Genomic DNA, 20,616 nt, shown 5'->3' on the forward strand with positions numbered 1-20,616 from the left:
AGGACTGCAAAGGAACTGCTTGTTTGACTATGAACTTCCTTTTTTTAACTCCCCCACTGATCCAAACCCATTGCTCTCTTCCTCTCCCAAAGAAGAAAGGAAAGCAAGCCACAATAATACTTCTGTAAATTTATGGCCACTCTGTAATGTTTAATCACAGCTACGTGACTGGGGCCTTCAGAGCAGGCGTACAAGTTCAGCGCAAGGTGAATCTTGTGTGAGATAATCTGAAAGTTCATTCAGAGGTGAGGGCAGCAGCCTCCAGCAGACAGCGAGGTTAACAGGAGGTCACCTGCTTTTCCCTTCTGGTCTCCTCTACAATGTGTAAACAAAAGGAAAATGTAACTTCCAATGAACCTGGCATATGTTGTGCTCACACTAATCTTGGCCTGGCCAACTGTAAACAGTCCAATCTCCTGTGACTGAGCCTTTCCACCCATTCTTTGCCTGTTAAAGATGAAGAAGTACGACCAGAGATTGGAGACCAGCGCCTCTTGAGCCAGATCCTGGAATTTAACCTGGGGAAACCAGGGGTAGCCCTGGAGGTGGAAGATGTTTGCTGCCAGGCACTCAGAGCTGGACCAGGACACTAACCTCCTGTGGTTCTCTCAGTCCCACATCAGCAGCCTCCACTGAATTCCTTCACTCCCTGCCACAGAGCGAACACTCAAAGACAAAAATGGACATTCCCTCAGTTTGCTCACAGCTGAGCAGGGGAAGTATCTGTGATATAACTAAAACAAAAGGATGGGTAGCAGCTTTGCTGGCATCAGAAAGAGTTGAGGACAGTGTCTGCCTAGAGTCTTGTATGACATTGCCTCTATTATAGGGCTGTGCTATAATAGTTTTCAGCCCAATTCAGACATACCACTTGGCCAAGAGAATTCTAAGAAATATATAGAAGCAGTGTTTAATACTCAGGGTTAGGGGTGTATAGTAGCTGACCCTGGATAGCTTACAGGGGAAAAAATAGGCTTGTAGACAACTCTCATTTATCATAAACCCTGTGCCTGGAAGTCTAGACCTGCTAGGCCAGAACTAATCTATGTAAGGAGCTTTCTGCTATACCTCAGACCTAACTTCTTGCAGTTGGATGTGTAATGGGTGCTCCCAGATCTGGACTAGATTATTGTTTAGCATATTGTCCTGAGCAAGTGCATTAATTAGGGTTTCTATTGCTGTGATGAAAACTATAACCAAAAGCAAGTTGGAGAGGAAAGGATTTATTTGGCTTATTGAACACATTATAATCAGTCTGTTATCAAAGGAAGTCAGGATACGAACTCAAACAGGACAGGAACTTGGAGGCAGGAAATGATGCAGAGGCCATGGGTGGGAGTGGGTGGGTGCTGCTTACTGGTTTGCTCATCATGACTTGCTCAGCCTGTTGTTTTTTTATAGAACCCAGGACCACCAGTCAAGTGATAGAACCACCCACAATGGCTTGGGCCCTTCCCCAGGATTCACTAATGAGGAAAATGCCCTGCAGTGGATCTTATGGAGGCATTTTCTCAATTGAAGTTCCCTTCTTTCAGATAACTCCAGCCTGCATCAAGTTGACATAAGACTAGCCTGCACAGCAAGTATTAATCTTGAGTTGGCCTCTAGAACTCCTTGCTCAGAGTACAGGCTTTCATCATTGGCTGCTGCAGGTGATAAAAGAAGTTTAAAGTACTGAGTATCCAAAAGGGCACACCCTTTAGCTGTGAGATCCCCTTGGAATTATGCTTGGTACCTCTCTGGGATCAGAAAGTAAGACACACATACACATAGATATACACTGTCTTAAACTACCGTGGGTCTAGACCTGTATACAGGCAGAAGCTGAGAAAAATGTACTGATAGGAGGTGTTTATAATCTCTCAAGGAGACCAGACCAAAGAAGTAACAGGTAATTTCGGATAGGCTATGGTCCCAGCAAGGGAAACAGGCGCCAGAGACTGGAAGAAGGTTTCTCAAGATCTCTTCAAAGTGTGAGGGATCTGGACAGGAGAAAGAAAAAGAAGTCTTTCTGAATCAGAAAAAGCATGAATTAGGTGTGGGGCTGTGAACAGGAATGTCTGCCGTCTTCACTCTCTGTCCTGTCATCTTGGCTGATGCAGGCTAAGCTTTGCTAGATGCCAGGCTCTGCAGAGCACTTCACCAAGCCAAGTTATTTCCACTTTAAAGAGAGGTTAGTAATGGGCCCTAGAGCACATGAGTGAGAAAACATCAGGCCTGAGCTGATTGCAGCACCTGCAGCACCTCAGCAGAGTGACAAAGATGGCCTCAGAATAGCTTTTCACCATACCTGAAAGCTTCCTGGCCACCTGAACACCCTCTGTCTCCAACTCAGTGTTGTGAACCATGTGGGGACAGGAGTTGAAAAGGTAATGCAGAAGTTTAGCTGAGGAAGGCATCTTCAAGTCAGGAAGAAGGTATGTCACAATATGGAAAGGACTAGACAAGGGGACTGACTAGAAAAAGGTGGTCATTTTCCAGTATCTCCTTGGTCTGTACTTGGTGGTGATTTTCTTGTAGACATGGGGAGAGAGATCACAGGTAAAAGTATAGACTGTTCATCCTTTCACCGTCTAAACTGTAGGTAGTCTCTTAAAACCCCTATACTGATGGCCAGGCACTTGCTAAGGTCCTTCCTTGATGGCACTTCGTTCCCAGGAACAAGTCATGTGACAAATGCTAATGTGGAAAGTGTCCAGATGGCTCTGGTGCACAGGACATGGACAGGATGGGAAAAGGGAGTTGGAACTTGGGTGAGAGCCAGGGGCTTGGTTAGCTGTTACACTGAAGCAAGAGTCAAACAGGTTTCTGTTCCTGTGAAGTTCACAAAGGGCAGTGGAACCCTTGATTAATAATGACACCTCTGTGGTGGCCATGCTGATAACTGTAATAGCAAAGTGACTTTTAAATGTGCTTTCACTTACCATACCTCTTTTTCAGATCCTAATTTGATGAAGGGAGGTGGTTAACAAAAATTCATCTAATTTATGAATCAGAAACCCCCAATGAATTTCTGGACCCTCACAGCAGGCCATGCTCTAATGAGGAGATAATAAACACACAGATAAAATGCTGGATCAAGACCCCCATACCTTCAAAGAGTAAAATCTCACTGTTCCAGCCACATAAGAAGATAGGTTCAGTTCATGTGTGTAGACTAAGGGAGAGATCACTCCCTCTGCAAACTTCTGAAAACAAGTGATTTAAAGCTCTCCCACTCCAAGGTTTCTTTTTCCTCCTGACTTCTCCTACCCAACCAGCTCAGTTGCTGGCTAACAGGCGCTGTTACTTCCTGGAGAATTTCAGAGGCGATATAGTCAAAGAAGGTAGCTCTGAAAGCAGAGCTTATCCTGTCATCCCAGGTCTGCTTGCATTCCTTAGGAAAGCCTTTGAAGATTGGTCTAGTCCTAAGGATTCTCAAATGGGACTGTAACTCTCACTTCCTACTTCAGAGGAGGGACGCTTTGTGTTCATCCTCATTCTGCTCACCGACGCTTCACCACTGGTTCTTTAGTGTGTCTTTCTGTGTATTCTCTTCCAAGGATAGAAGGGCCCTTTCAGTCAACTTAGCATCTACGTCTGGACTGATAGCTGCCTTTTCTCCATGTCACTTGCTATGAATCAGGTTCAGGAACTGCTTACAACACAGACCTGACATTTTTACATCATACATTCAGTGTGTGGTAAAGACTGGGTAACAGTCCTTTCTCACCACACTCACTTAGCCTGCTGTCTGCCCTGAGTACCAGCAGACATTAATTACATCCCCTTCCCATCCAAAACACACTTGGGCAACTCTCCACCAGAAACAACTGAGAAGTATATTGTAATATGTTTTTTATATTCTTATACATTGGAAAGTAGTATTTAACAGTTCAAATGAATAAACAGATTTGGACTGATCAATATGGATAAGATATAAGAATGGACAAAAAGGTAAGTTGCATAACCTGGGCTCATAGAAGTTCATAGAGTCTGGACTGACAGCCAGAGAGCCTACATGGGACAGACCTAGTCCCTCTACATATGTGTGACAGTTATGTAACTTGGTCTATTTGTGGGACTCCTGGCAATGGGAGCAGGGCCTGTCCCTAAAGCTTTGGCTCACTTTTGGTAACCTATTCCCCATACTATGTTGCCTTGCCCGGCCTTATGATATGCCATGCTTTGTTGATACCCATGGGAGGCCTGTTCCTTTCTGAACAGAAACAGAAGAGGATTGGGGGTGGGGGAGGTAGGGGAAGGGAATAGGAAGAGGGGAGGGAAAAGAAACTTCAGTCAGTCGGGATGTAAAATAAATGAGTAAATTTAATTAATAAGAAAAAGTGATGACAAAAAAGGTAAGTTGCAGAAAGTTACTCACTGTGTGTGTATGTGTGTCTGTGTCTGTGTGTGTGTGTGTGTGTGTGTACATGGCATAAGAATGCATAGCAGATGCCAAGTTGTCATGAGAACATGTGAAATGAGGGCTGGAGGTTGTTCTCAGTTACTAAGAGGTACTATGCTTGCCAGTTTATTCGGTTTGGGGAAGCATTCTTGGTTCTGCAATATAAACTCACCCTACCCCCTGTAGCAACACTCTCCACATGTGGCCCCCTCAGTGACTTCCATCACTTTCTGGGGGTTCACTGCGTATCTGCTCTGCCCTTGGCACCTCCCAAGTTCCAGCTCTTGCAGAGACTGGGCATGATGTGTGCATGTGATGTGTATGTGTGTGCATGCGAGTGTGTGTGTCTGTGTGTGTGTGTGTGTGTACAGAAGCATATGTGGTGGCTTGAACCAGAAGTTGCCCCCATAGACTGGTGTCTTGTCCAGCTCTTAGCACATCCTAGAAGCCTGCTTATCTCAGGACTTAAATACAGACTTCCCTGGCTAATATGTATAGCCATCTGATTACTTTGTTGTTAACTGATGAGTTACACTAAGTGCTAGCCATATCTGAACATGAACTCATGATCTCACTTTCTCAGCCTCCAAAGTGTTGGGATTACAGGTATACTCCAACACACTTGGTTATGATAGTTTTCCCTGCATATTCTAGATAGTTCCTCCAAACTTTTCATTGAGCACCACTATTGGTAAAATAAATTTTGAAGACTCACCTGTAATATATATTTATGTTGATAACAATTTATTAATCAACTATAATTAGATATGAATAGATACAAAAAGATATTCCAGTCCACACCTTTCTCCCCACTGCAGTTTGACATGGAACATTTGCTGTGTGATAATGCTCTTGTACATTGTAAAGATTTGTCACTCCTATCAGTTTAATAAAACGCTGATTGGCCAGTAGCCAGGCAGGAAGTGTAGGTAGGGTGACCAGACTAGGAGAAGGTTGGGAAGAGAAAAGGCAGAGACAGTGTAGCCAGCCAGATGCAGAGGAAGTAAATGAAAATGCTGGACTGAGAAAAGGTACCAAACCATGTGGTTAAACATAGACAAGAATTATCGGTTAATTTAAGCATAAGAACTAGTTAGTTATAAGCCTGAGCAATAGGTCAAACAGTTTATAATTAATATAAGCCTCTGTGTGTTTATTTGGGTCTGAATGGCTGTGGGACCTGGTAGGACAGAAACTTATGTCTACAAACATTATCATTGTCTTTAGAGGCATGTGTGTGTGTGTGTGTGTGTGTGTGTGTGTGTGTGTGTGTGTGTGTGTGTTGTATGTTTACATATGTTTGCATATACATACTAACGAATTAATATTTCAAGGTGTATATTATGTATATAGGCTAAGAAAAATTCACCACTTACATCTCTGTATATAAATCATATTTCAAGTATCTTTTCTAATAATTTTAATCTTAAGGGCTATTTATCATGTCTGATAAATGTATCACGGATTTTACTTTCTAAAAAAAGTAAAACAGAGTGAGTGAAACAGAGCTTGTCCTGTGGTTAGAGCCATTGAGTTCTGCCATTGTTTTGATGCTTGCTTATACTTGTATTTTTGATATTACCTTCCATTTATGGTCTCTTTGCAGAGATGCTCCTAAACCCAGTTGTTTTGACCTGAAAATGTCTGATAGTTCAGTTAACAACTCAGTAATATAGTCCCTAACCCAAACAATAGGATACTGGAAGAAAAAAAACCAAGGCTACAGTCCTCTTCTCCTACTACATCTATGGCAAAATTTCTACCCAAACTTCTCACCTGCTGTCTCCCCACCCCTAAAAGGGGCAACTTAGTCAGCACCAGTCAAGGTCCTGCCTCTGTCCCCTCAACACAGGGCAACATGATTGGAAAGAGGTTTGGTACTGTGTCCCCATTCCAGAGGCTCCTGCAGACCCCAGCTGGAGATGACTGTGGGGGCACCTTCGACCTATCTACCTCTCCCTTGCCTGCCAATATAACCTTAGGAGTGAAAGTCTTAGATAGGCAATCTAGAAACATGTATTATTGAAGTAAATAAATGTTTCTGAAGGTAATGTTTTCTTTAAGAAGAAGCTGCTGTTGCTCAGTTGCCCACTGAAACAGAGTTTCATGATGCCTACATCCAAGTAGTGGGGTTACATGAACAGCAAGGAACCAGCCACACACCCATGACTCACCTTTTCCCTTCCCTCTTTCCCTGCAAGGGAAAAGGGGACCAGACCCTCCTGGAAGCTCCAGGACCCAGCTTGCAGCATGGCCATTGTTGCAAGGTTCGGGTAGAGATCCAGAGAGCCCAGGAGGCTTCTCCAGTCCCAGTTTTGTCACCTGTGGAAAATCCAGAGGCCTCCTCTGAATTGCTGTGAGCCCATGTGTATTGTCCATCTCTGTGCCTCCTGGGCTTCTGTTGTTCAGTAAGCTTGCAGCTGTCTAGTTGTGCTTTGAGACACACAGAGAGGCAGGGGAGAGGGAAGAGCCAGCCTACCAGCCTCCACTTGAGCATCTGGAACCAGAGATTTGTCTAAACTAGACAGCAGCAGCGTTGAAAAAACTCCTTATTCAGTATCCCGGTCTCCAGAGTTGTCCAGGCCATAGAACCTTTAGAGATTTTCTTCTTAGCCCTTCTCACACATTAGTTAAATTGCCCTTCTTCCAGGTCTGCCTCTTAACCAGTGTCACAATTTTTTCACTCTTTATCTGCAGATGCCTCTGTATCTTGAGGGGCTCACTCAAGCACTTCTCCCCAAAGCACTTCTCTCTCCTAAAGGAATTCTGGTCCAGTTGTTACAATAATGAAGTTTTTATTACCCCCTTGTGATTGAAAACCTTGTCTTCTTGCCTTCCTTTCTTTAATTTAATAGATATGAGAAAGCTCACATCTTCACACACGCGCGCGCGCACACACGCACACACACACACTACCCTTCTTGACCTGGATCTAAAGCTAGACTTCTCTGAAAAGTCCAAGAGTACAGCTTTAGGCTTTCCTGGCATGTGGTAGTATTTGTCATAGCTACTGGCCTCAGCTAATACTACATAAAAGCAGCCATAGATATGTTAGCCAGTGAACACAGCTCTGTTCCAATAAAACTTTATTAAAAAAATAGGTGGTGGTTATAGTTTTCCATCTTCTACCCTAGAAAATATTGGGGAGCATCCTTGTAAAACAAGTAGAGAGGCTTCTAGGTGAAATTTAGTGCCCTTAACTTAGCAACTCAAGGCTCATTTGTCCCTTGCTTCCTTTCTCCTAGTTATTTTATCTAAAGTACTCCTCAGAGACTGCCTTGTCAGCTTCCTTGCCTGGCACCCCCACCTCACCCCTGCCAGTCCCCACCTGCCTGGCCTGGGTCTATAAGCCTTTCTTGTGAACTGTGTCATCCTCTTAAAGTATTTTAGTGTCCATCACTCTGCATAGGTTCATTTACCAGCTTCAGTTCAAGACTGGACATGGCATCTCACTATCTTCCCTGTGCAGTACCCAGGAATGCCTGCTACATTGTTGGTACTGTGTTTGTTAAAGTTCTTCATTCCTCTTCTGACATTTGCCCAGATGTCTGTATCAGGAAACATTTCTGAGGTCATGGAGGAGGCAAGCCAAAGCTATTCTTTGAAATTGTATGGCCAAGGGCATGGGGTCAGGGGAAATCCTGGCAATAAACACAGATGGGTTATGGTTGGGTCTGCTGTTCAGCAGTTTCTCTACAGTCTTTATCTTGGCTTGCCCTCAGTTGTTGATAGAAGCTTTATCTGTGATCACACTCTCAGTTGGGGGACGCTGAGCCTGCATTTGCTCTTGCTATGCCCTGCTGCCTCCTAAATGTACCTGCTGGTTGTATATTATGAAAAATGTCTTATGATGATGTGATGAATTTTATCCTGTCAGACTGTCAGTGAGCAAGGGACTCCTGTCTAGTGTTCTAATGTTCCTGTTCCCTTTTGTAAGGAAACTGTACTTACAGAAGACACAGCATATTTAGAATTTGGGAGGATTATATAAGTTTCTCAGAGAGACATGATATCATTATTGTATTGTACTGTATCCTGTTTAGCATGAAGAATTCTTTTGGCTGTATATAAGGTTTACACTCAAGTTTTCCTTTTACCTCAAGGACATTCCTGCTTTCAGAGTAGTTTCTACAGGAATCACTGAGCCTGTTCAAGAGGAAACTTGTCAACAAATCAAGTCTATGGGAAGCAGGGTGTGGCTCCTGTCAAGGCGTCCATTGCTATGTGTACCTACCTTTGCTCCTGCCATTCTTGGTTCTCTGTGGAATCTTTGCACCATGCTAGAAAGAGGAGGTTTTGGCAACATGAGGTTGGGCCATTGCTACCCAGTGGAGCTGGTGCAGGCATGACCAGAATCCTCTGGGCTCTTCTGCACTACTTATGGGTACCTCCCTTGGAACCCTGAAATCAGATAGCCAAGGCTGGGGCTAGTTGGATCTTCCTCTGTCCTCAGACAGTCTTCTCTCTAGTGCCTGCCACCTGCAAGGACCCCAGGCTTGGTCCACTTGGCAGGTTAGTTTTGGGAAACACAAATTGTAAGTTTGGCCTATCTTTATACTGTCTCACCCCAAAAGTCTTTCCTGAACCTTTGTATTTGTCCTGCTGTTAGAACCTGTCTGTTCTCTATCTGTATAGCTAAGCTTGGGAAAAAGTTTTGCCTTTGACTCCTTTGGATTTTTCCAGTCTCTCTCAGCTACAATACAAATCCAAAAAAGAAAGTCTTTAAGAAGTTTGTCTAGCCAGGCGGTGATGGCGCACGACTTTAATCCCAGCACTCAGGAGGCAGAGGCAGGTGGATCTCTGTGAGTTCAAGGCCAGCCTGGTCTACAGAGTAAGATCCAGGACAGGCACCAAAACGACATAGAGAAACCCTGTCTTGAAAAAAACAAAAATAAATAAATTTGGTCTAGTTTAAGGTCTAAGTTCAAAGTTTAAAAAATTTGCTCTACATAGTGAGTTCCAGGGCAGTCAAAGCTACACAGAGAAACCCTGTCTTGGGAAAAAAGAAAAAAAAAGGAGAAGAAGAAGAAGAGGTTTGACCTTGCTTCAGGGGAGCCCCTAATTCAGAAACAGAATCAGTGAATATTTAGAAACAAACAAGGATAGGGGAGGGAAGAACCTAATTTTAAAAACAAATTAAAAAAGAAAAACAAAACTGGACCAGTTGCATCGAACTGAACAGCATGGCAAGTTATCCATGTTACTTACGAGCATGGCGTTTGATGGTAGGGGGAAGAGCTGCAAACCAGTCCTGAGCTCCATCTTCAGTCGCCTTGTTTAGTTGGCTGGGTGTTGTTTTAGTGGTATGTACAAACAACCCCGAGTCCACTTCAGATGTAAGGATGATCAGTGAAATGAAGATGTTGAAAGCCAGGGTTCTCACCAGGGAAACAAAAGAGAACCTGTGAGAGTGTTGAGACTCTTAGTATTTGTGGGTGTCGGGGGGTTTACTACATGCATATTAGTAGGTCATGTGTTGAAGAGCTTAGGTCCCCATAAGTTGCCTTCCCAATAGCAGGAAACAGAGATATTCAAAAAAAATCCTTTCTTTCATAGCATTCCCCCTAAAAGAATCTTCTCAAAAAATAATGGCTGATTGCAGCACTGAGCTGGTTTAATGCAACTCCTTGTTGTACCAGAAAGCTCTGTCTGAAGTGCTCCAGAAATTATAGGTCATAACACAGGAACACGTGCCCAACTTGAAGGGACTCCTACTTGCCAATGCTGGGACAGTCTGAGTCCCCAAACAGTATATATAGCATAAGCCATTAAAAGTGGGGATCCCAGGCCGGGTGGTGGTGGTGCACACCTTTAATCCCAGCACTTGGGAGGCAGAGCCAGGCAGATCTCTATGAGTTCGAGGCCAGCCTGGGCTACAGCACGAGTTCCAGGACAGGCGCCAAAGCTACACAGAGAAACCCTATCTCGGGGGGGGGGGGGGGGGGGGGGGGGGGGGGGGGGGTGAGTGAGGATCCCATTAGTGACTACCCCAGTTGTCATCAGAGAGCCTTCATCCAGTGACTGGTGGCGGCAGATTCAGAGACCCACAGCTAAACATTGCTCCATGCTAGGGGAGTCTTGCTAAGGAGAGGGAGGAGGGATTGTTGGAAACAGGCAGGTCGGGAACATCACAGGAAAACCCACAGAAACCACTAACCTGGTTCATGGGAACTCACAGAGTCTGAACCAACAACCAGGGAGCCTGCATGGGACTGACCTAGGCCCTCTGCATATATGTGACAGTTGTGTAGCTTGGTCTGTATGTGAGATTCCTGGCAATGGGAGCAGGGCTGTCCCTGGTGCTTTGGCTGGCTCTTGGGAACCCAGTCCTCATGCTGGATTGCCTTGCCCGGCCTGAATACAGAGGGAGGTGCTTGGTCTTATTGCAGCTTGATATGCCATGCTTTGCTAAAGCCCATGGGAAACCTGCCCCTTTCTGAGCAATTACAGAGGAAGGATGGAGTGTGGATGTGGGGGGGTAGGAGGAGTGGGGAAGGAGTGGGAGAAGAAGAGAGAAGGGAGGCTGCAGTTGAGATGTAAAATAAATAATCAATTAATAATTTAAAAAAAGTGGGGATCCCAGAGTCCATACCAGTAGGAAACCCACACAGGAGAGAAAGAGGAGCATTCCCTAATAGCAGAATGAATGCTGAATTAATGATCAATGTAGAGGGAAGGAAGGTAGTGTTTGTACACAGTATTGATAACTAGATCAGGAAAGAGTCTTCCCTAGATGTTCTATATAAGGAAAAATATTTAATCAAGAGCAGTAGTATATTTGTGTGAGTTTAAATATTACCCAGGGAGCCCCAGCCCAGAAGGGTGACATGGCTGGACCAGCAGCAGCCTCACTGTGTCTGCCATTTTCAGTTTTCAGAGTCTGCTGACTGTAATCTTGCTGCTTATATGTCCATGTGCTTATATCTGATCCTTGGCACCCAGCCTATTGGACAGAAATAAAACTGGACTACTGGGAATATTTTGAAAGTGTGCCTGAATTGGTGAATGCAAGAGTCCTTATGTCACCATATGCTGTATAATGATGGCCTTCAGCATCCTCTTCATACAGTAGCTTTGGAAAACACCAGTGTGTAATTGTCATCAGACTCTGTAAACAAGGACTTGCCTCCAGAAAATAATGGGAAGATAACCCTTTTATCTCTGAATATGGAATGAGATAAATTTCAAGGTGCTGTTCTCTATTTTTATGCTGTTGAACCAATGAACTATATAAATAATTAACAGTTTAATACACGGGAATGTGATTGTAGCCATCAACCTCAGTTCTGTCACTCCAGTATTACACTCTGCAAATATCATTCTGTTGTGTCGGGACTGCTTTTCGTAAGGTTCTTAAGGGCATGAAGTAGAACACACAGTTGGTGGATTCCATGGGCTCTTTTCACTAAGACTTGAAAGTGGTGTCTTCGTAGAATGAGACCTTCTAGCAACTGGCCTATTTTTATTGAGAAAAAAAAAGTTTTATTTTTGCTGTTGTTCCTGTTCATATGGATTGTATTCACATTTAAACCATTTTGATTGATAAATCAATATTACCAAGGGATTGGAGAGATGACTCAGAGGTTAAAAACACTGGTTACTCTTGCAGAGGTCCCAAGTTTGGTTCCCAGTACATACACAGTGGGTTCACAACCATCTGTAACTCTAGTCCTAGGAGATCCAATGCTCTCCTCTGGCCTCTAAGGGCACCATGCATGCACATAGTTCACAGGCATTCATGCAGGTAAAACTCATACACATAAAGTAGAAATAAATCCTTAATAAATAGTCTCCCCAGTTTCTTACTAGTTACAGAGTACAACCTCTTAATTAAATAGTTGAGGAATCAGACATCTTGACCAAGTGGTCAAAACTAGTATTACCAGTGAAGAAGAAAGGAATACCCCGGAGGAGGACATGGTGTCACTTGTGTAGAATTCTAGTTGGAAATCCATATTGTATATCTGAGAAGACATCAGACAAGATGAAGATGAGGGAACAGTAGAGGCCGGGGGACTACACTCTTCAAAAATGTCAGTGTTGTATACAAAAAAGGCTATGGAAATAGTCCAGACGAAAGTCAACTCAAAAGATATTAACTAGATGTAGTGCCTGATCCCAAACAGTCTAGGACAGTGTGTTACCAGCAGCAAGGCTGTCAAGGACACTGGCCAGTCTACAAAATGAGAGTATGAGGAGCACCAGTACTCACTAACTGAGGTTGAAGTTGCATCGTGGCTCTGGGCTGTACCCACTTAATTTGTTCATTGTTGAATTCTGAGCTCCTTGAGTAGAACTTGATGTTCAGAAAGCTCATGATAGGCATTTCTCAAATGAATAAGTGGGTGATTACTATGGGGCCTACATTTGAGATCAGCCCAGAATAGTTTCTCCATAGACTGCCTCTAAGGCTCCCTGTAGTATGGGGTCTCAATGATGGACTTTGGCTCATGGTGAAAATTACTCTGTCATCTGACATTTACTTGGTTATTTTCCTAGTTGTGGTGTGGTCTGCCGCTGTATTTGCTTTTATTACATGTTCATTTCTGTGTTTCAAGAGTTAGCTGGTAGTAAGGAATATTGGGATTTCTGGGGTCTTGGTTTCCTTTGTCTGAATAACCCTTGGTATGGGGATTGTGGTATTTTTCAGCTATTGGACCTCTTCATTCAGTGGGATTGGTCCACATACCTTGCTGACTATGGACAGCCCAACTGCAAGTACCTCCGGGTGAACCCTGTGACTGCTCTGACTTTGCTTGAAAAGTGAGTACCTAGCCCTGTCCTCTGTATGGGGAAGTGGGCAGTGGGGTAAGGGGTGGCATACAAGGCCATTTTCCTGTTTCCAGTGCCTTGAAAAACATCTTTGTTTTTGAAGCTAGCTCAGGTGCCGTCAGCCATCTTGACCATTGCACTTGGTAATCCAGTTGTAATTCTCAGCTCCAGCAAGCTATAAGAACAAATCAGAATGGGATTCTATATTGCTCTGTAGCCTAATTAGACAAAGTGTCTTTCCCTAGAGAAGATAAGATAGTGAGATGACTTAGTTTGGGCTCAGGCCAGTCTGGTAAGCAGAAGAGCATGTCCTAGTCCTCAGGGTTTAATGATATGTAGAGCAGAGCTCCTCAGAAATGTGGTTTCACTGAACTGGGTTATCCAACACCAAACATCTCAAAGCTAGCCACTGGTACACAGGTGCCAGTGGTATGCACTGCAATCTCACTATGGGTTTTGCTAACCTATTGGGGTTGGGGATTTAGCTCAGTGGTAGAGTGCTTGCTTAGGAAGCACAAGGCCCTGGGTTCAGTCCTCAACTCCGGAAAGAGAGAGAGAGAGAGAGAAAGAGAGAGAGAGAGAGAGAGAGAGAGAGAGAGAGAGAGAGAGAGAGAGAGAGAGAGAGCGCGCACTGGCATACTCATGTCAAAGAGCTTTTTAAGACTGACTAGTCACAAGAGTACCTGTATCAAGGCAGTGTAGAAAGTTTACGTGTATGGGCAGCCAAGCACGCTCCAAACCTAGAAAGACAAGGGCTAGCATCCAGGAGATCAGAGTAGAGCTTTAGACAAAAATAGAAATCAAGGTGTACCTTTTTTACTGTGTGTGGGGGTGAGGGTGTTGGAGAATGTGCCAAATGTAAAGGGGAAGCAGAGAATAGACAAGAGTAAGACGCTGGGCTCTGTGTTTGAAGTCAAGAGACATGCTGAGAATTGATGGTTTCATGTTAACTTTCTCCCGTGGTTCTCTCTCCCAATGACTTTCTTCTTTAGGATATCTAGAGAGTAAGTATGTTATTCACTTGGGACTTTTCCATCACTTTGAGGCAAGTCCTTCCAGTTTCCTCAATGATGCCAATAACTAAACTAAAGTCCTGGTCCTGTTAGTGGTCTTCACACTGACAAACTAATCTTCTAAACCAGCCTGGTGCTAGGCACTTCCTCTTTCTTTGTTCCTTACAGATCTTTGGTTTACCAATTCATTTGGGGGTGGGAGTGATGGCAGGGACTTTTCCCATCAGTACTAGGGATCTCTTCTATTCAGCTTCCTGGCCTGCTTGGCACTCTAATTGGCTCAGGGCCTGCAGTTCAGCTCTGTCAGAGGAGCTCCTAGGGACAAGGCCTATGGCTTTAGGGTCTAGACCCCACATCTCTCATGAGGATTCCTCATCAGAGGCAAGCCAGGCCCAGAGTTCTCATTACCCAGTGGAAATGGGGAGGTAGTCTGATGTTTAAGTTGGTACTCGTCACTTCTCTTGAGATCCTTTACTTTTCCTTAGGTATGGCAATTGGTGATGTCTCACCATTCTGGCCTAGCATGCAACAAAGCTGTGTGCTGAGTCCTAGCCATCAGTGAACTTGACATCTTTATCCCCAACATTGGAAAGCAAGGGCTTCCCAGGTCACTGAAATATCCACATCTTCCAGCCTCAGAGGAATTCCTTCTCTCCTCTGTCCTGTTCCTGCTTCCCCAGAGGCAACTGCTACCCAAGCCTGCCAGTCTCTCTTTCCAAATCTGTCCCTTCCTAGTGAGTCAAGACAGAAGAACCCAGATCACTGACAGTACTATCTGAAAGAAAGGAAAGTTCCTGTGTCACTAAAAGGTGGCCCAACTAGAAGAAAAGAGAATTCGAGGCTTATAGAAGGGCAGGAGAAAGGAGGGTTCACTTTGAGTTTTTCACATTGCTGGGTACAAACCATCAGGGCACCTGAGAGCATGGTTCCAACCAAAGGCTTTAGTGGCCAAGAACAACTTGCCTTTTGGCTCTTCTCTTTCTACAGAGTGCGGGATCCTCCGCTTGAACTACAGGCTGTCTCTGGTCATCCATATCTGCACTGCTGTAGGAAATTATAACATCAGTCAAGCCAAATGTCCTGCAAATATAAAAAGGGCTTCTCTGTTTCCTTTTTCCTGTTGGTTTTGTGTTGTTTAGATTTATAGCTTATCCAGCAAAAGGAAGGGAGTCCTTCAGAATAATCTAAAACTCTGCCGGTTTCACAAACAGAATTGTGCAACTAGTATTTGAAGTAGCAAACTGTGCTCACCAGGGCCTTAAGAGCATTAAGGAAAGTCAAGTCATCTGCCCTCCTTCCTAGCCTAGAACAGGCTTCCACATGTGGGCAGGAGCTCCATGCTGGATAAAAAACCTCCAGCCTGAAAGGATTATTCTGAGCTTAGACTAGGGAGAAAAGTCACAGATAGCTTTGGTGGTCACTGTCAAAGAGCCAGACAGCTCTGCTTCCTTGCCACTCAGATTGCCCTTATGGACTGTATGCTCTCCAGTGAATATATAAACACAGATGAGCACACATTGTGCATGGTGTGAAGCATCTATACAAGATGTAAATTGCCTTTGTGGGATTCCTGTCCTGATTCGTGGCCTCTGACTATATCCCTCTTCAAAAGACTGCCCACAGAGGAGGAAAGAAGGCCCAGGATTGGCCAAAGACCTTTAGGAAGTATGCCTGGGAGTAATTTAGACCCTCCTCTAGACTTTCCCCATGTAGCCCTAATAGCAGAGAGCCAGTTCAATTCCAAGAACAAAAATGCCAGCCGGCCTACCCCACCCATGGGCTGGCAGTCGGTGCAGAGGTTAGGCCAGAGTAAGTCATCAGCATTTGGATGCCATGGATTTCAGGCCCTCTACAGAGAACAGCATAGTCCTGGGCTCTGACACAGTGGTTTGGCTGGACCTGGAGACTGCAGTAATGTCAGTTTGTCCTTACTTTCTTTCACCCTGCCTCCCCATTAGAGCCATTCGCCTGACAGAGCTATAGCCATTATTTCTATTCCAGTAATATCACCTGCAGAGCCTTAACAGAACCCAGAACAAAGATCTGAGATTGTACACGATCATTGAGAGCTCACGCTGTGTCTCACATAAAGCGTGGCTTTGTTGCCTGAGAAGGTGCCCATCCCCTGGGAACCTGCTTCCCTCATCACTATGCCCACATGGCAAAATACTGCTTCTCATCCATAGTCCTGAAACTAATGAAGAGACTACTCTTCATTTTTTTTAGTGGCAAGAAAGAGTGACCAGCTAGAGTGGGGCTGAAAGTTGTACAGTGAATCTCAGGTGACTCATGATCTCTTGCAATTAATTTTAAGACAATATTTTTCTGCCTTACCTTCCAAATTCCATCTCTTAGGTCCCAGTAGGCTAATGAAATAAGTGTACCCCAGACAATTTTAGGAGTCTGCTGGCCAGCAGAGCTGTGCCTTGTCTTAGACTCCTATAAAGGTGCTCATCTGAAGACATAAGGGTGGACCAGATGGGAAAGGTATGAGGATAAGGACCTGACCCCTCCAAAGCTAGCTCTTGACCAAAGGCAACTGAAGTTAGGAAGGTGGTGGGTGTCTGAAGGACAGCTCCATAATGAGTAGGTAACTAGACAGTGGGAATGTTCTGGACTCTTCCACTCTGAGTAATGGTTAAGATACATATTGCCATCCATCTACTCCCTGCTTATTCTTTGTCTGGTACTATCTCAAACACCTTGCCCCTTTCTCTCCTTCTCTGTTTAGGATGAAAGATACTAGCCGCAAGAATAACATGTTTGCACAGTTCCGGAAAAATGAGCGAGACAAGCAGAAATTGATTGACACTGTGGCCAAGCAGCTCCGAGGACTCATCAGCAGCCACCACTCCTGAATGTTGGCCTTGGGCCCACAGAGGCCATTTGCTGTAGCCCATGGTCCAGGATCTCTCCTGGGCTGGCCCTGCATTTGTGCATTCTTCCTCAAAGAGAGCATATGTATTTTTTTATTAACCCCTGTACAGTATTCACATAACCTTTCCCTGTAGTAAGAGAGGCACAGAATAATCAAGAACAGGAGGGGTTCAGGGGAAGTTACTGGCATACTTTCTGTGTTATCCTGGGAAGGATGCATTGTCAGTGCTAACATGATGAGCTGCCTCTTATCGGGGCCCCACAAATTCATGGGTGCTGGGAGTTGAGATGAGGAAGTAAAAGAATAATAATGCGTGTCCTGTTTGCTCTCAAGTGCTCGCTTAAGTGTATAGGAGAGCCTGGCAGACATACTGACGTAGTACACCAAAGCCAGCCTCAGTTTAGAATATCCATCTGCCTCATTGGCTGACTTATTGCCTCATAAGAGTGTGGCATGTGGCAAGATGACAGTTTCACTCTGGTCCCCATAGGTGACAGTTTCATTAGTGTAGTCTAACTGGGCCTTGTGGCTGGAGAGGGGTGGTTAGCTGAGTAAACACTTGGGTCCATGCTGAAAAGCAAGTTGCCCCACTGGGTAAGTTGTTTTTCTGGATCTTGAAAGCCAATTTGGGTCCCCAAGGACCCCAGCCCCTTTCCATTCATCTCTGTCCCTTCTTTCATGACCATAACACTTGGTTCATAATGTAGATTAGCAGTGCTTCTGAAGGTTCCTGAGTGAGAGTCTCACGCTTGCCTCCTGCAGCAACATCTCTAAATGGTCTGAACCCCTGAAGCCTGAAAACAGCCTGGGTGCCTTCACCTTGGGTAGAGCCTTATGACTTCTTGAGATTGCTCACTCATGTTTTAACAACAGCCTTCTGGCTATCATCTTTAAAGAAAATGTCCCAAGCTCTGCATGGTGGGCACAACCTCCACAGGACTGGATGTTTCTGAGCATGGATCTGTTACCATGAGGTAGACAGGGTCAGCTGTAGCTCATGGCTTGTTGCCTGTGGCCCAGCTATCATCAACTAAGTCACATCGTAGAGACAAAGCTCATCTTGCTCAAGCCCAGGGCTCCCATCTTCTGAGCTGTCCCTTGGCCTCACCTGAGAGTATGTTCCTGGAGTCCTATCTTTGATCTCTGGAGCCTGGGCCAGCCAGATAGACGCCTGAGACAATGCAAGGGCTTTACTGTGACATTGGTCAGAAGCATCTACACACTCAAACAATTGTGGAAGCTGTTAGTCTGACTGCTGGTAAGAGTATAATTGCATCATGAAACACTAACCAAGATGTCACAAAAGTGTTTCCAGATTCAATGATGAGCAGAGTTACTGGTCGAACAATCTTTCATTGCCTTTGTCACCTACATGCTTCTGGGACAGCAGTACTTCTCTATCTCCCAGCCCAGCATAGCTTACCCCATCTTGAACATACCCCACCCTTACCATAGCCATCTTGAATACCAGCTGGAGAGAACAGCTTCAGGTGCTCTGCAGATGCCTGTAAGTCTCATCCTTGGGCTACACGATGGCCCAAAGGTTCAGGAGGAGAGTCTCATAAGAACACCAAAAACTTGATTAGCCAAGGAAAGGCAGGAGCCTGTGGGAAAGAAAACAAGGTGGTGTCTCTAAGCCCTGGATTTGTTGATAGGGCTGAGAAGTGATTCTACTAACTGAAGTCCTGCTGACTGAGAAGGAAAGAAAGGCCCTTTGCCAGGGCTCGTCAGCCTTCAGTGTAGAGATCTCCAGTGCAGGAGAGAGACTGCTAGACTGTCACAGCATTTGTCCTTTAAGACTCCATCTCGCTGCCTGTCTAGTCTCCACCTCTGCAGCAGAGGAACTGTCATAGAGTGAATGAAAACAGGTGGAGGAGCAGGACCACTTTACCTTCCACAGCAGAGTCCTGCTGAAGGGAGTTTCATCCAATCTCAGGGTGTATGAGGATGGCCACCTGCCTTTTCTCCTCCTGCCTCTACATCTGCATCTTCCTGCACTGTTCCCTAACAAAAAGCGGCATGCTCCTTCTGAGCTCTGAAAGCCAGGGACCTACACTGTCAAGGTGATTATGAATTGATGAAGTAGGACTTTTTCTTTTTTCGTTTTATCCATAAGGCCTAAAGCTGAGCTGCCCTTGAGGACTTGCGCACAGTATGCGTGCCTGTAGGCCTCAGGCTCTGGGACCTTACCTCAGATGCCTGCAGGCACACATATCCTAAAGAGTCTCAGGTGGGTGAGACACTGCTGCCTGGAGGTCTGACCTTTCAACCAGATCCACATCCATGTAGACAGTCTGATTTGTGAGCTGTGGTTAGGCAGAGGCTCACTTACTTTTTACCATTCATGGAAAACAAACAAACAAACAAATAAAAAACCTCTCAGTACCAGGTGGCACTGGTGTGGGTAGAGAAGAAGAAGGCTGCACATGGGAACCCATAGAGTCCCTGTTGGCAAAAGGAGTATCTCCCGGTGACTCTGTCATGCACCAGGCCCAATGGTCCATCTAGCTCCACAGCACCTAGCTCAGCAGGTCCCAGGCCCAGGGTGACACCGGCCAGGAGTTTCCTACTCAAACCTCTGAGTGCAGGCTCAGTTGGCCTCACCAGGCCTCCTCCAGACTGCTTTTTGCTGTACCCTCCTCCCTCTGCCCCTCCCTTCCTTCTTTTATTCATCTGCATTTTAGTCACTCCTCACGGATTTGTTGGAAATAGCCTTTTCATTTTGCACAGTTCCACATTTGTGGGAGAAATTCAGTGAGATCCATCTGTACCTCTAAAAGGAGGCTTTTCCTCTCGTACTCACCTGGAAACAGCTCTGCTGCAGGCGGCTGCAGAAGGGGGGGCTCCTCTGTGGAAAGAGCATGTGTGTCCCGTTCCCCTGTATACGTTCCTCTTTTAACTGCTATTAAATATGAGAACCTACATACCTGTTCTAATAGTCACTGTGTTTCTTGTGAGGGTTTGGTTTTTATCCCTTCGGCACAATGTGTCATGGCAAATAGTGGATGGCAGGCAGTGTGCCCCCACTCAGCTGACTGAGGAACAGAGCAAGAACGTGGTGTAGAGAAGCCATATTGTGACCTCAGGTGTTGTTAAGATGTATAATGGACACTTGGCACAGCCACCAAGAGAAGTACGTTGAAGTGCCTGTTTATGTGGGGGACTGGAGTGGGCTGTTTACCCACTCTGTGGGTACAGGCTCCAGCCCAGCAGGAATGATATAGAATTATCCAGAGCAAAGCTAGCCTGGCAGAGGGGGAGCTGAGCAGCAGGCAGTATGAAGAAGGTCTGAAAGGAAGACAGGAGAGAGAGAGAGAGAGAGAGAGAGAGAGAGAGAGAGAGAGAGAGAGAGAGAGAGAGAGCAGGTGCTCCTTAGTATGGCCTTAGGATTTAACTGTAGGACACCACAGGAGTGCTTGAGGGGCAGATCACATTAAAGCTTGAAGATACCCCTAGCCTGTTACATGCTGGGAGACAGTGAAGGACCTTTGGGCACTATGCAACCATGGTGAGGTCCTGTTCCATGCAATAGGGCCAGCCTGCTCACCCTCGGAAGAGGCTGGAAA

The 20,616-nt window shown here is 45.2% G+C and overlaps 1 protein-coding gene and 1 pseudogene across 2 annotated transcripts in view; both read left to right on the forward strand.

The window, feature by feature from the left end:
* Exoc6b (exocyst complex component 6B) overlaps positions 1 to 19,974 on the forward strand; it is a 519,570-nt gene extending 499,596 nt beyond the window's left edge. For both annotated transcript variants that reach the window (XM_052721826.1, XM_052721827.1), the window contains 2 exons: positions 13,038 to 13,150; positions 16,904 to 19,974. In XM_052721826.1, the coding sequence (XP_052577786.1) occupies positions 13,038 to 13,150; positions 16,904 to 17,030 (240 nt within the window). In that variant the 3' untranslated portion in view covers positions 17,031 to 19,974. The remainder of the gene's footprint in view (positions 1 to 13,037; positions 13,151 to 16,903) is intronic.
* LOC128098619 (protein kish-A-like) lies at positions 6,246 to 13,029 on the forward strand (annotated as a pseudogene).
* Positions 19,975 to 20,616: the final 642 nt, after the last annotated feature.

Source organism: Peromyscus californicus, unplaced genomic scaffold (assembly GCF_007827085.1).
Source record: "Peromyscus californicus insignis strain IS unplaced genomic scaffold, ASM782708v3 Scaffold_6__1_contigs__length_162567912, whole genome shotgun sequence".
NCBI lineage: Eukaryota > Metazoa > Chordata > Mammalia > Rodentia > Cricetidae > Peromyscus > Peromyscus californicus.